General features: G+C 33.2%; 1 protein-coding gene across 1 annotated transcript in view; it reads right to left on the minus strand.

Annotated features, from left to right (window-relative positions):
* Nucleotides 1–937: 937 nt before the first annotated feature.
* The window catches only part of LOC140440801 (PI-PLC X domain-containing protein 3-like), a 29,214-nt gene continuing 15,600 nt past the window's right edge, over nucleotides 938–14,551 (minus strand). Inside the window, exons 2-5 of the mRNA XM_072531164.1 lie at nucleotides 7,924–8,225; nucleotides 3,262–3,420; nucleotides 2,957–3,155; nucleotides 938–1,269 (exon numbers count right to left, since the gene is read on the minus strand). Of these exons, the coding sequence (XP_072387265.1) occupies nucleotides 1,091–1,269; nucleotides 2,957–3,155; nucleotides 3,262–3,420; nucleotides 7,924–8,225 (839 nt within the window). The 3' untranslated portion in view covers nucleotides 938–1,090. The remainder of the gene's footprint in view (nucleotides 1,270–2,956; nucleotides 3,156–3,261; nucleotides 3,421–7,923; nucleotides 8,226–14,551) is intronic.

Below are 14,551 nucleotides of genomic sequence, written 5' to 3' on the forward strand. Positions count from 1 at the left end.
AAATGGATTAAAAATTGGTATCTGACATCTGGAAGGTATCTTAAAATAGGAGTGGTTCAGGGCCGTATCTTAAATATCTGCCATAATGCATTTAAAAACAACTGAATTTATTAAATTAGGATACATATTGGAAAGATCTTTGATGTCAGTCTTATTATCATTAGAATTTGGATCTTTTTTATGTGAATCATCTTCAATATACATCTTTTGTTGTAATTTTGTTCTTTTACCAAAATCTGTACATTTTCAAAATCAAAAAAATGGCTATTTTCTAGAGAATGTTTGGATAAGGCTGTTATGTTTAATGCATTGGTCTGTACACTATGTTTGTGTGCAACAACTCTTCTATGCAGGTATTGGTGTGTTTGCCCAATATATGTTGAATTACAGTCATATTGTATAATAAAGAGAGGTATATCCAGAGGGATATACCTCTCTGGATGTCTCATTACATTAATAAAATATTGTAACTCTCGAATTTTTATCGTTTTTGTTATTTCTGTGCTCTTTTTCATTCGATGTAAAACTATTTCATTTCTTATTCGATCAACTCAACTTATCCGCAATACTCGTCGATAAATCCACATCTCAAAGGCCTCCAATAAGGTCATTAATGTCTCTGTAAGGGTCCAGGCCTCCACACCATAGAGCAATGTGGAGAATAGGTAGCAGCATATTTCTCAGCGTATTATTCTTCTTCTTTTTCCTCTTTGTAAGTAATTCTGCTTGTTCATTGGCGGATTAATACCTCTATGAAAGGTTGTCTGTCCATCTTTTGCGTGGTCGTCCGATAATTATTCTGCCGATTTATGCCTTATGTCTTGCTATTTTGACAAAATGCTATTCTTTGTATAATATCTTTGTTATTTTAAAACAAAAATAGGATTAATGTTTTAATTATAGGAATAATAGTAATTTAAATAATAAATAATCATAGTAATATTAAATATATTATATTACACATTTTTTTTATAATTTGTATAATAATAAAGTTTGGTCTCTTAATACTTGACATTGTTCTTATCTTAAACATTTGTATTAGCCTATATCTGTTCTCTATGTCACAGTTTTTCTAAACATAGAAATATACTTAGTTTGTATTTACTAAAGATTGATTAGTATTAATAACATCTTTAACATATTTACAATCAGACAATTCTATAAAGTCAGCTATAATAATATTAAGTCCACCTTTCCCAGCCTTCTGAGCCTCAATCCATTTTATTCTATCCGACTCTAATTCTTTGGCACATTTTTCTTCCAATGAGCCTGTAATAATAAAATAAATAAAATAAATCTATAGATTTTAAAATAAAGTTTATTATAATATATATATATATATATATATATATATATATATATATATATATATATATATATATATATATACAGAAAAGTTAGACTAATAAAGTGACTAATAAAGACAAAGTACTGTCGAAGTAAAACGGAACGCCTGGTTCCATTCCTGCTTATCCCCCATCAGGATGGATTCAGACCGACATATCCACAATGTGGTTTGAGCACTTTGTGAAGCATACAAAACTCTCAAAAGATGACTCGGTCCTCTTTGTCCTCGATGGACAAAACAGCCATACGAGAAACGTGGACCTTATAAACCAGGCACAAAACAATAATGTGAGTATCGTCTACCTACTCCGTCACTCAAGCCACAAAAAGCAATCCCTAGACGTTGAAGTTTTGGTTTCATTAAAAACATTTTACGTAAACGCCATTGAAAATTTGCTTCATTCAAACCCTGGCAAGGTTGTGACAAACTTAAAGGTCGGAGACTTGTTCGGAATCACTCACAACAGAGCTGACACAATGAACAACTCTGTCAACAGTTTCATAAAGATAGGTTTATACCCACTGAACAAACATACTTTTAGTGGGCAGGACTTCTCCATTCACATTCTGGACTCTACAAATCTAGTTCCAGAAGAAGGCCCATTTCAATCAGAACCACAACCATCTTGTAGTGGTTTTGGTCAAGGTATCGTCAGCCCAGAACACATAGTCGCTTCCACGACTACCCCCCAAGGAACCCTCTAAGCCAGACAAAACTCGCATAGCAGATTTATTCACATCCACACCATACCAAACAAAACTTAATGAGAGTATTGCTTAAAAATTAGCATCTGTAGCCAGTTGTTTACAACGATGCAATCTAATGCAAGCCGAAAATCGCTGAAAACAAGAAAAATACTCAAAGAAATAGGAAAATAAAGACAGAGAAAAACGTTTTAGGTGAGGGGATTGGTAAAGAAGTTCCAACACTATCCGGAGTGAAACCTAAATCAAAACAAACCAAAGGAAAACATTATGTTAGTAAAACGGGCGATGAAGAAGATGATAAGATTTCTCTCCACGACAGCAGCGACGACATGGACGATATAGATGCAGAATGCCTTTTTGGGAATGTTTGTATTCTTTTGATAAAGGGGTGGTAATGGAGATAATGCAGAAGATGTTGTCGATAGGCTCATGTAGATTGTGGGACAGATGACAACTTCCTGTGCAAGCAGTGTAAATAATTTCTGTTAAAAAAAATTATTTTTTACTAACGTGTTTACAGTGTATTTGTTTACGTATTTATAGAGTTTATTTCCAGAACAATACATTAAAATAATTTGTATTACCTTAATAGGCTATATAAAGTGGTATATCATATTAGGATACCACATGGTCTCATATTAAGATACCTTTCTTGAGTCGATGAACTTTACTATTACCAAAATGTTTAAAAAGAGAGTCTCATATTTGGATCCATTACCTACTACAATTTTACACGGAAGTTTTTATTTCATTGTAATTTTTTTGTTATTGTATTGTATATTGCTGATTATTGACTTCGTATGTTCTGTCAATTGTAATTGTATTAGGGTTTGTGAGGGAAAAACGTGTTTCCTATTATACGTACATTAATTAAGAAATCCAAACAGAGATTTTTACTTACTTAAAAAGTTGGCAATAATAAATCCAGCATCTGGTGTAAGAACACATTGGGAAATAAACGGAATATCAGGATTTCTTTTTGCAAGGTTATTATCCAAAGAATTAATCAAGTCTTGCTTTGAAACAGTATCGGGCCAAGGATTTGGAAACGTTTCCGTAGGCCAAAAAGATGTTCCCTGTATACGGTATATAACAAATATCTACAAAATAAAGATCAATTTTTTAATTAAAAGATATACTAAATATTAAGATTTATAATTTGTTTTTATTTAAAATTATTAATGTTTTTTTTTAATTATTTTTTACCTGGTATTTTTCAGTAGCCATAGATTCTAATGTAATTGTATCCATTTTATTTGTATATGGTATTAATTTTGCTCCAAAAGTATTTTTAATATCCTGTACTAGTCTTTTATGAATGCTATCATCAAAACCGAAGAAATGTTGAAAATCCAATATTACTACCTAAAATAATAATATAAAATTTCTAGCACATACTTAAATTACATAATTTATGACAAAAATTAAAAAGTTTTTAACTCTATTCATGTAACATTAAAACAACAAACAATTACACTGTCCCTACGACAGTGTGCAAAGTTTATTGGCAAATATTTTCTTCGAAAAGTTATGTCCACTTAAGCATTGGTCAGTTTAATCATCAGTATATGAGTAATTAGTAAAAAGCATGAAAAATAAGGATTTCTCGTATAATGCGTTTACTGAATAATAGGATGATGTATGATGGTGTCAAAACTCCAACCCTCTGTAATTTGTGAGCTTATCAACCTAAGTGTATTCTTCTAGATTAATCTAAACACTTATGTTAGCAATACCAGGATAGACTAGAGCAGAATGTAATTAATAATTTAGATATGACGATAGAAATATTAATAAAATAAATACAAAGAGATATAATCTAGTTTTAGTTTATCTAACTTTTATTTATATTTACCACTTTTTGCATGTTTTATTTTTAAATAAATTACAAAAATATAGAACAGTGAGTCAAGTGCATTTGCAACTATTCTAAGCAAGCTATTCTACTTTTGCATTGAAGTCTTCTAGGATAAAAGTGGTTTCGCCCTTCTTATTCTGGGATGGCACTTGTTTTATTTCCGCTTTGAAAGATTTAATATCTCTCCTGGTTTATTAGATGTTAGGGCATAAAACCTGAATGATATTTTGATTCTTCGTTGCTGCCTTGATTTGTATCATCATTATGCTGTAAGAAAGTGGAACCAAGTTAAGGATTGAGAAAGTTGTTCTAGGATCTAGCATAGTAAAATCTTTCCAGTGTGAAGGCGAGCCGCTGAAGTAGATTACCTTCACATCTTCTGCTTAGCATAAAAAGCGACTACTTAGCAGTTTTGAGCTCTCTATTAAACTTTTCTTGTATGACAGCGCATACTCGCAACTACTATACGACACTCATACTTACTCATCATTCACGTTCTGATACTCAAACCCATACCTGAGGAGAACATTACCACTAATACAATAACCAGTGGACGAAACCACTAAAAACAAACAGCGACCTCAAGATGTAACACCATCCTGCCTAAGGACTGCATGGCTCAAGGGAAAAAGTGGGTCTTAACTGATGCCCGAAGGAGAATTCGAACAGAAGGGGATTAAAGTCTTGGCGAAATATAAGCGCACTGATTCGTTAGTCCGAAGAGTCTACCCAACTCGTGAAAAGAAAAATGCATAAATCTATATGCATTCAAATATGCATTTTAGGATGCATCTAACAGCGAACGCATGATGACGGTGTGAGTTGTGAGTGTCATAAGAATTTATGTAAATTGTGAAACTTATGTTCGGGTATATATGAAATTCGATAGAAGAAAATTATTAACACAGGATAAATTACCAAACATAGAAGCACTCGAGATGAACCAAGAGGAATATCAAAGTGAACTAAAAAGAGACTAGACCTCTACCAGTATTCAACATGAAAGATATAAATGAAAGAACACAAAACTTAACGAATGACATAACATCAACTGCAAAAAAGATCATCAAAAGAAAGAAGAAGAACATCAAAAGAATCACCAGAGTATAAATCTATCAACAATAAAGCTAAAAAAAACATAAGGTTACACTTGCGAGCCTATCAAACAAAACAAATATTGCAAACCATAGAAAACAATAGAAACATGAGAGTATTCAAATCAAATTTACCTAAAGGAAAATCAAAGATAACTAAAATCAAAAACCAATAGGGGAATACGTTGACGGAAAAAAGTCAAATACTCAAGGAAATACAAACGTTCTATGAGAATCTGTATACATCTACTATACAGAACCCCGGAACAGACCAAAGAACAATTCTAAACGTCGGCTCGGAAACTCTCCCTAAAATAACTTCTTCGGAAATTAGACATGCCTTATAGCAAATTAAAAATAAAAAAGCTTCTGGTGAGAATCGTATAACGTCTGAAATGTTAAAAATTGGCGGCAACATCGTTGTAGAGGTTGTGGAAGTTTTGTTGAATAAGTGTCTATTCTGCGTGTTTTTATATTTGAGAGTATTTTTCGAATAGCTTTGCGCATTTTATGGTGAGATAAATTAATTTAGATAAATAATTCAATTGAATTCAATCGGATACCATCGTGAATGCAATTAAAATCGATTTCAACAATTGTCCAATGTTAATTTTTTTCACTTCTAATTTTCCTCAGTGAATTAGTGTTAGAATCAATTTTAACGTATTTTTCACGTCGTTCCCGTACAATTCTGCCTGCAAAGCGACAAGCAATTGGGCTATCTACACCTCCAGCACGAAAGAAGAGAGCATTAAGTGCCTTAGAATCAAAAGAAACTGGTGTAACTGGGAATGTCTGCTGTGACATACCAGCGAAGGATCTCTTCGATCGTGATTTGCAACGAGAAACACACTTTGATTCTGACGTACTGGGGACATTTGTTCAGAGAAATCTTCCACAGTTGGTTACAGAACAACACATTGCCTATGACAAAATTATGTGTGCAATCACAGAACATCGCAGTTGACTAATATTCATAAATGCAACCAGTGGTACAGGCAAGATTTATCTTCTTTCACTCATTTTGGCAACCATACGATCATAAAATAATATTGCACTGGCCATTGGATTATTTGGAATTGTGGTAACTCTTTTGGATGCTGGTTGAACAGCGTATTCAGCAATAAAACTGCCGTTAAATATGCAAAACACTGAGGCATCAACAAGCAACATCAGCAAAAGCTCTGGAATGGGAAAAGCACCCCAATCGTGTTAAAATATCATATGGGATGAATATCTCACAAGAAAGTCTAATGTCTGATGAACTTAATGCATGTCTAAAATCATCAGTTGTGGTCAATTATAGAAATTTTATTTTTAAATCTAACATATGTGTACAACTACAACAGGATGCATCGGCTGGAAATTTTGAAAAATAGTTAATGCATATTGGAAATGGGCGAATGCAAATTGAGAAACCTACGCAATGTCTCACCTTGCTAGCAAACTTCTGTAAGATCACAGAAAGCATAGACGAATTGGTGCAAAAAGTTTTCCCAAACATTGCACAGAACTACAAAAATTATCAGTGGCTCAAAATGCATGATTATAAAATTTCATAAAATGTAAATTGGAGCTAGACGGTCAGACAATAGAACAATATCTCGAAAGAAGCTCGAAACAGAAGTGGAAGCTCAAGAGAATATAGCTAACAGAGCCACCGATTGCCTTATTTAAACAATATGAAGAATAAAAATATCGAGAAAGAAATAAAAGGTATAATGTACAAATTCTATAAACAACTAATGTTAAAAACAGCAGAGATAAAAACTCTTAGAAAAATTTATGGTAATACACTATGGAATATAGCTAGGAGTACAGATATACGACGTAGATACAAGGTGGAGATCATCAAGGACTGGGTAAGAAAAAGAAGAGTAAAATGGAACAATCATATAAGCCGAATGACAAGAGTAGTAAAGACGATGAGAAACTGTTCCCCAATAGGAAGACGATCAGTAGGAAGACCAGTTAAACGTTGGAAGGACAACTTACTGTAGGCACATTAAAAAACAGTCTTGTCTACGTAAGAAAAAGAAGAAAAAGAATAAGAAATATTTGTATAATACGTAAATTGACATTTAAAATCCAAAAACAGTTTATGAGAGGTAATTCACGTTAAAAGACAATAATATTATAAACTTTGTTTAATTTAATATTTAAATGTCCATTAATTGAGGTTAAAAATTAGAGCTTTATAAGACTTCTTCTTCTTCAGCCTTAAGAGGTCTTCAGCCTAAATCCAACTTGGACATAGGCCTCCCTCAAATCAATTCAGTGTTTTCGATTTTGTGCCACTTGCTTCCAGTTGTGTCCTCCGATCTTCTTAATCTCATTAGCCCATCTCATTTGTGGTCTTCCTCAGCTTCTCTTTCCTAACCATGGTCTCCATTGTTGCATTTCGTGGATCCATTTTTTATCCTTGTCGGGCATTGTGTCCTGCGAAGCTCCATTTTAATTTGGCAGCATGTTTTCCTGCGTCTTTTCCGTTACGTTTTGCTTCTAATGCATTTGTTTGTTTTTTTTTTGTCTATAAGGCTCACCCTGAGCATTGATCTTTCCATCGCTCTTTGTGCTTTTACCATTTTATCCATATTAGACTTGGTGACTGTCCACGTCTGTGAACCATACGTGAGTATAGGGAGGATACAATTATCGTAAATTGTGGTTTTCAAATATTGTTATATTTTAGTGCTTTTCAAAATCCAACTCAGTTTTCCAAATCCTGCCCACGCTAACCTTATTCTTTTAATAATTTCGACATTTTGATTTTCTTTCTTAACTTTCATTATCTTTTCCAGGTAGATGTATTCACTTACTGTTTCTAATAAATTATCTCTTTTATAAGTTCTCTGTTATAAGACTAACTGTTACTATTTTATTTGGTAAAATATCATTAAGTTATTTTGTACTTACTTCCTGAGGATGAGTAGATAAGAAAGTATTTATGTCATTTAGACAATCCTGTAGCGGCACGGAATACAAACTATGTACTATATAAAGTTCATCAGTTCCTTCTTTTGTAGAAGTCCTAATATCAAAGTACCTAATACCTCTAATAAGTTGATCATTGGCTAAAAAGCTTTGAGTTCGTGACCATCTTGCTATGACCTCTTTAAATAAGGGACCTAAAATTGATAGGTCTCTAACTATATCTTCGGCATCAGGGGATATATCAGAGTCTTTTGTAATGTTGGCTGTAAAGCTGTCATGTGAACCTGAAAATAGTAATATTTTATTTTAGAACTAATACATACTATATACATACTATATATATATATATATATATATATATATATATATATATATATATATATATATATACATATTAATTTTTTATAATAAAGATAGTACAAATAATATAACCTCATTATTTACAAAAATAATTACTAAGAGAACCAAGAAAGAGCAAAATCCATTGAATAGAATAGAATTAATTATATCTTTTCTATCAGAAATGGGTTTTAGTGTTTGCTAGGCTGAATCTGATGCCTATACAGTCATCATCCGTTCTGCTCTTGCTGCATTTCAAGCCTAAGATTCTGTCACTATCGTAGCAGAGGATATTTACATTCTTCTCTTGCTTACTTCTTCAGGAAGGGAGCAGTCCAAGGGAGAGGCCTGGAAAATGCGTGGAAAAATTTGGACACCAATCAAAACTTTTAAAACTCCTACACACACGAACTTCTGAAATTAATTTTTTGCAGATGCAAGTAAAATCGTGAAAGTATGTGTGGTTGCCAAAAACTAGGCCTCAAATGCTTTGCATTGTGCCTTAATTGTTCTGGCAAAACCTGCAGTGACATTATGGACATATTAAAAATAATCGATAAATTCCAAGAATTCGAAGATGTTACCCACAATGACGCCAATTCTAACGTCCGTTCTTTGGCAAACATTCACCTTCGATACTGAATTAAATCCTGAACCGCAGCCTAGACCATCCAAGAAAATGATTTATATCGAGACTTTACCTCATAGGTGGTCGGGAAAAATGTCGATAATATTACCATTACCTATTACCACTAATATTACCATAGGAATGTTAACAAAATAATAAATTGTATTAATAAAAGCATAGGTAATAAAAACTAAGTCTTATGGTTCGTTTTTATCATACTGGCCTGCTTGTTCTTCGGACCTCAACCCATTAGATTTTTTTTTGATTTATCTAAAATCACTTGATTAGATTAGACGAAAGAATGAATGTCAACTTATGAATGCAGAAGTATTGGAAAGAGTGACTCACGAATTTATTACTAAGCTTGTATATTTTCATGAGGTAAATAGCAAGCATTTAAAACATTTTTTTTAAATTATTATTCTTATTGCTCTTAGTCAATAAATTCACCTATACTTTAGGTGTAAAGTGATGTCTCAGTTTAAGAAATCTTTTGTCTAACGAGCTTAGTATGTGTGAATTAGGAATAAGTTTTTTAAAATCTAAAATAATATACAGAGTATCCTATTTAAGTTAGGTAGATAAGTTAAGGGTATTAGCAGTAAAACCGGAAGTAGAGTAGTAAAAAATATGGTAGTAGTTGTACCTATGTGTCAATATACGTACTTACTTTCATGGAAAGTTTCATGAATATCATGTTTTTGGTTTTAAAGATATTAACTTGGTTCCATACTTTATCCCACCCTGTATATCATAATGTTATTGAATGTATGACTAGATCCAAGTCATAAAAACATAGTATACTCTCAATATCAACATTAATGTATAATTGGTAAATTATAAGAATATATTATGCGTCTCATAAATATTTAAAAATTACCGGTGGACAAAATTTTCACCTAATAGACTATTTCATGTTCCTGTGACCGTCTGCACTTTATATCTTAAATAAATGTGTTTACATATGCAACACATCATACATTTAATAGCCTAAATTTATTCACGGTGTGTACGTGAAGACTAACTTTTAGTTGATTAATTGCTTAAACTAAATTTTAATTGATTAATTGCATTTTTTATGCAACAATACTTTTATCGGCAAATATTACTGTGTTAGATTAGGTATATGTCGCGATTGTACTTAATTATAACAATAGCTGTAACCAGCTCCAACATTTACACGCGGGAATGAATGAGCGCAGATTATTATGAAATAATCATATACCTACCGCATCGTAGTACATATTATATTATACTGGTGTAAGAATGATCCGAGTGAAATTTTGTTGATTTTGTACAAATTAACAAGTTTTTTTTTTCCTTTTATTTATTTGTTATTAGTGGCATATAAAATATAATACAAGTAATGTTTTGAAAGCTGAAATTGTACACGCTATCAAACTATTAAAAAGTAACAAAACCCCAGGACCAGATGATATGTACGCAGAAACAATCAAGTTACTTAATGAAGAAAACCTAGACATTATTGTCAAGCTCTTTAACGACATCTACGATACGGGCCAGATTCCAAAAAAAGCTTCGATCTACATTTATCGCCCTACCAAAAACACCACGTGCGAACTTCTGCAAGGACCACCGACTAATAAGCCTAATGAATCACTTTTTGAAACTTTTCCTGAGAATACTTCACACTAGATTGTTTAAGAAATGTGAAGAGGTCAGTGGATGGAGTCAGTTTGGTTTCAAAAATGGACTTGGCACGAGAGAAGCGATCTTTAGTATGCAAACATTGATACAGAATTGTTTAGATCAAAGAAAGGATGTTTTTATCTGTTTCATCGATTACGAGAAAGCATTCGATAATGTAAAACATGAATTGATGATAAAATACCTACAAGAGTTGGGATTGGATGCAAAGGATATAAGAATCATTGCCAATCTGTATTGGAATCAGACAGCAACAGTACGTCTTTAAAATTCCAACGAAACAGAAGATTTCTCTAATAAAAAAGGAGTAAGGCAAGGTTGTATACTGTCTCCAATGCTGTTCAATTTATACGTAGAAAAAGCCTTCGCAGAAGCAGTGGAAGACTCTAATAAGGGTATTAAAGTTAACGGCATATTTATTAATAACATCAGGTATGCCGATGATACAGCCATAGTGGCAGATAACATCGAAGATCTTCAATGCCTTTTGAATGATCTAACTCTTGCAAGTGAAGCTCGGGGTTTGAAAATAAATATCAAGAAGACAAAATCAATGATTATAAGTAGAAATGATTACCCCAACGCAAAGATATATGTCTCTGGAGAAGAAATCGAACAAGTCAGGCAATTCAAATACTTGGGATGTTTGCTGAATGAGGGTTGGGACCCCGAGAATGAAATAAAGAGCATAGTTGAACAAGCCAGAAATGCTTTTTTGAGGCTTCGTAAGTTTCTGACTGATCGCAAATTGGACTTCAACCTCCGATACAAGATGCTTAAGTGTTACGTGTGGCCTGTTCTCCTGTACGGAATGGAAGCATGGACGTTAAAGGCCAGTTCCATTAACAAACTTGAAGTGTTCGAAATGTGGTGCCTGCGTCGAATGCTCAGAATATCATGGACGGACAGGGTCAGAAATGAGGAAGTACTCAGAAGAGCGGGCTTACAGGATAGGGAACTTTTTAATTATGTAAAAAGTAAGAAGACTGCATACTTGGGGCACATTATACGAGGAGAACGATACAATTTTCAGCAACTGATACTCGAAGGGAAAATAGAGGGTAGGAGAGGTCTCGGACGTAAAAAAATGTCATGGCTGCGCAATATTCGACAATGGACAGGAATCCACAGCTATGAAATGCTTCGCAATGCTGCTAAAAACAGAATTATTTAATCCAGAATATTTAACATCTCACCTGACAAGACGATGTACGGTGGACGCCTACGCAGAAATGCATGGCACCTTAAGAAGAAGAAGAAGTAATGTTACAAAAGCTTTATATATACCAGTGTTTTTTAACCCTCTGTTAGGTACGTGGCCTACAATCGTAGACCACCTCTTTTCTAACACTTGTAATATCCCTGTCATTTTCTCTTACATTCGCGTGCATCTCAGTAGCTGTTGCTAACGGGCGTTTTATTCTAATTTATGGTTTTATTTGTGTTCGGTATTTCAGTTGAGTATTTTGTCAAGCATAGAACAGTACTGGTCTACCACTGTAGACCACGTGCCCACTGACGTTACAACATCTGGCTATATTGCAGATATTTGATTCTATTGTTTTCAAAATTCAAGGTAACTTTTATTTATTACCATTTGGTACACTTGTAGTTACTGTGATATATTTTAGATAATACTATGTCTGATAATAAAAGAAGATAGGTGGAACAAAGTAACGACCAACAAAGGTTGGTCGCGATGGTTTGAGAAGATATCAAGTGGGGAAGAAAAATACTGTGATGATGAGTCCAAAGATGATCTCGATGTGATTGTGAATCGGAGCAAGAGGAATTGGCCCATAATGAAGGAACATCAGAAGACTCTGATAAAGCACGCCCTTCAAATTTTTACATAGCAAAAGACAGGGTGATAAAATCGAAAAAGAATAGATCCAATTTACAAGTTCGTATCCGTTCTCAGAATCTCATCAAACTTATGCCTGGTACAAAAGGAAACGCACGCACTGTTAAAACTGAAATTGATTACATGAAGTTATTTTGGATAAAACAGTTATTAGAGTAATAACTGTCTCGACAAATATTTTTATTCAAAAGATACGGAGCAATTACCAAAGAAATCAAGATTGTAGACAAACTAATGAAACTGAAATTTGTGCATATATTGGAATATAGTTCTTGATTGGTATTCTTGGAAGTTCCAGAAATAATTTACATAAAATATGGTATAATTATCAAGGATCTGGAAGTTAGTGATTCTACCGGGCAATGAGCGAGAAAAAGTTTCGATTTCAATTTCAAAAAGTTCAATGATGTATAGACAAGAACAGAGCGAAGAGAAATTGATAAACTTGCACGCATTAGAGAACTTCTGAAAATATTTTTGGCGAATTTCCACAATAACTTCATTCCTAGTGAGTATCTAGAGCAGTATATCTCATCGAAGCCAGCCAAATATGGCGTTAAAACATTGACTCGAAACTTTAACTGGCGTTAAAACTTCTTCAGTCCGAAGATGTGTGTGTTTGGATTTTTGTATAAATAACTGTATTAACAATTTTTGGAGATTAGTATAAATCGAGATGCTTGGCTGTTTACATGTCTTATTGTTGCTCTCTGTATCTGTGTGTGCAAAGAATAGCACTCTGGAGTATGCTATTTCTTTTCTTAAACGGTAAGGATATCTAAATACATCAAGTAATGCTATTTCTAGTATAGATATGGACTTAGTTGAATTTAAAGAAAGATACAATCTTCCGGTGACCGAAACATTAAATAATGATACTATGAATATGATTAATAAGCTTCGATGTTTTGTTGCCGACAATAACTATGCAATTCATTCGAAGTGGAATAAAACGAATTTACGCTGGTATTTCCCTCAAGCTATTAGTAATTCCGATTATATAAATCTTGCTGCAGAAGTTTTCGCTAGATGGGAGAAAATATCTAATTTAAAGTATAAACAAGTAATAAAAGGTACCTTCTCCAAAGCCGGATATTACTATAACTGTGGTACCAGATAATCATAATTTTCGAGCAAGGTGTTGAAGAACCTCTAAATGTTCATCTAATTTAGATGACCCTGGTAAAGTATTGGCCCACGCATACTATCCCAGCGCAAACGGTGAGTGTACTGAAATTCATCTTGATGCTAATAGGCGAGCGGTTTACCCCTATAAGCAGAGCATCAACCGACTAAAATTCTTTTGGCATTTCTAATGCACTAAACCTTTTTTATTCGATTCTAAATATTTTTCCAAGATGAAATGTATTTTTTTTAAATTCTTACAAGTGGGCCGGCAATTGTTATTAACAAATAACTTATACAAAAAAGCAATTTCACCGAATTGCTTCGGAATCATTTTTTAGGTGTATCTCATCAAAATAAACACTTTTTCTCTCTTGATAATTTTTCTCGAAAAATGCTTCCTTTTCGAGTTATTTGCATTTTTTGTTGAAAAAATGCCTTAATTAGTGATTTTTGGGATTTTTTTTCTAAAAAACTACTAAATGAATTGCAATTCTACGAATAGCTTTATAATCTTTAAACCGCAGAGTACAAGTTAGAATATTTTGACAAGGATAAATGGTTTCTATCTCGCTAAAAACGTGGACCCAAATATTTCGAATATGCCTTTCGAGAGTATCCCGCTAAGCGTGTACAGCGGTTGAGGTGCTGTAGGCGCTAAAAAAAATGCATCTAATGAAAAATTACCACCTTCGAAACCAGCATTATTACAACATTACTTAAGAGCAAAGTGGCAAATAAATGAATGGATTCAAGCAAAAAACAATATTATTTCATCTCTTGATCCATTAACCCATGGTTGGACAATGGAAAATAATTGTTTCGATTTTAATTATTTTGAAGGCGAAACTAGTTTAGATATGTTACAAAAGTATTTCTGCTCATGTACCGGAAAATGTTCTACGAAAAATTGTAATTGTATTTCCTATAATTTAGAATGCTGCGCAGTATGTGCATGTACACCAGAGAATTGTAAAAATGTTAAA

This window comes from Diabrotica undecimpunctata, chromosome 5 (genome assembly GCF_040954645.1).
Source record: "Diabrotica undecimpunctata isolate CICGRU chromosome 5, icDiaUnde3, whole genome shotgun sequence".
In the NCBI taxonomy this organism is placed as follows: domain Eukaryota; kingdom Metazoa; phylum Arthropoda; class Insecta; order Coleoptera; family Chrysomelidae; genus Diabrotica; species Diabrotica undecimpunctata.